The sequence below is a fragment of the Nothoprocta perdicaria genome, unplaced genomic scaffold (genome assembly GCF_003342845.1).
Source record: "Nothoprocta perdicaria isolate Ctin4 unplaced genomic scaffold, notPer1 scaffold_1076, whole genome shotgun sequence".
NCBI lineage: Eukaryota > Metazoa > Chordata > Aves > Tinamiformes > Tinamidae > Nothoprocta > Nothoprocta perdicaria.
The window spans coordinates 2,262-3,885 of NW_020454179.1; the positions used below are offsets into that span (position 1 = coordinate 2,262).

Below are 1,624 nucleotides of genomic sequence, written 5' to 3' on the forward strand. Positions count from 1 at the left end.
GATCCGGAGCAATTCCCGCAGGTCTCAACGTGTACAGCATGCTGAAGCACCAGACGCTCGTGCTCACGCTGGACACCGTGGAATTCCTGGAGGAGAAGCTGCTCTGGCACGACGTGCGCTACGCTCCGCTCTATCCCTTCTCCATGCCCTACCGCGACTTCCCRTAGCCCGCGGAGCCGGGATGCGCTCCGGGCGCCGCGCTCCCGACGGGATAATAAAGCAGGAGGCCGCACACGGAATGTGTCTCTTCCTGGGGCGCTCCCGCACACAGAGCCAGCGGYATTCCGGTGTTGCCCACATCCCGGGAGGCGGCGTTCCCAAAATCCCAGGGGGTTGCGGGCGGATTGTGCAGCTCTCCGGATCCGGCTTGGCCTCGGAGCGCAGGGAAAGTGCCGGGGACTTCCTGGCGCTCGCGTGGCCGGGCCGGCTCCGGCGGGAGGTTCCGCTGCCGGCCGGACCTGGCGTTCGGCTCCGGCATCTCCCGGCAGGAGGAGCGGCCCCCGGAGCACCRGCACGTTCCCGGGAGCGGCAGGGCGGATAACCAGGAGGCGCCGGGCGCGATGCCAGGGCCGCGGGAAGGAAGGAGCCCCTTTCCGCAGGCAGCTCCGGCCAGGGCCGGCTCTGGCTTCGGAATGTGGCCTGGATCAGGAATATATCCTGACTTGGGGATATATCCTGCTCCAGGGGCCGGATCCTGCTCTGGGATGTGGCCTGGATCGGGAATATATCCTGGCTTGGGGATATATCCTGCTCCAGGGGCCGGATCCTGCTCTGGGATGTGGCCTGGATCGGGAATATATCCTGGCTTGGGGATATATCCTGCTCTGGGGCTGGATGTTGCTCCAGGACATGCTCTGGATCACGGCTCAGTCCTGCTCCGGGGCTGGATCCTGCTCTGGGATGTGTCCTGCTCCAGGTCTGGATCCTCTGGGATGTGTCCTGCTCCGGGACTAGGTCTTGCTCCAGGGCATGCTCCGGATCACGGCTCAATCCTGCTCCAGGTCTGGATCCTGCTCCAGGACATGCTCCGGATCACGGCTCGATCCGGGGCCGGATCCTGCTCCGCATCCTCCCTGACCCCGGCTGCCGGTGCCAGGCGGCAGCTCCGGACGTGCCAGGAGGGCGGAGGGCCCGGAATTCCCTGCCCGTCCCCACCCAGCGCCCGAGTGGGAAAGCGGGGGCCGCCGGGGAGCGGGAACGGGGCCCATCCCGGGGCTCCGGCTCTTCCCGCGTSGCCCTCAGCTCATCCCGGAGCAGGGGCTCCTGGTGCCGCCTCCCTGCGGATCCCTGTGGGCGCGGGGCGGATCTCCGCTGCCCTCCCGATCCATGGATCCCATGGGAACTGTAGGGTTCCCGTGGCACTGATCCAGGAGATCCTGCAGCATCGATCCAGAGGATCCCATGGGAATGAACTGTAGGGTTCCCGTGGCACCCATCCAGGGGACCCCACTGCACCCATCCAAGGGATCCCACAGCATCGATCCAGAGGATCCCATGGGAACTGTAGGGTTCCCATGGCACTGATCCAGGGCATCCCGCAGCATCGATCCAGAGGATCCCATGGGACCGAACTGTAGGGTTCCTGTGGCACCGATCCAGGGGATCCCACTGCAGTGATCCAGGG

The 1,624-nt window shown here is 66.2% G+C and overlaps 1 protein-coding gene across 1 annotated transcript in view; it reads left to right on the plus strand.

The window, feature by feature from the left end:
- MRPL4 (mitochondrial ribosomal protein L4) overlaps positions 1–222 on the plus strand; it is a gene marked incomplete at its 5' end in the record, with an annotated part of 2,475 nt that extends 2,253 nt beyond the window's left edge. The window contains one exon of the mRNA XM_026046336.1: positions 22–222. Coding sequence (XP_025902121.1) covers positions 22–167 — 146 coding nt within the window. The remainder of the gene's footprint in view (positions 1–21) is intronic.
- Between the last annotated feature and the right edge of the window lie 1,402 nt (positions 223–1,624).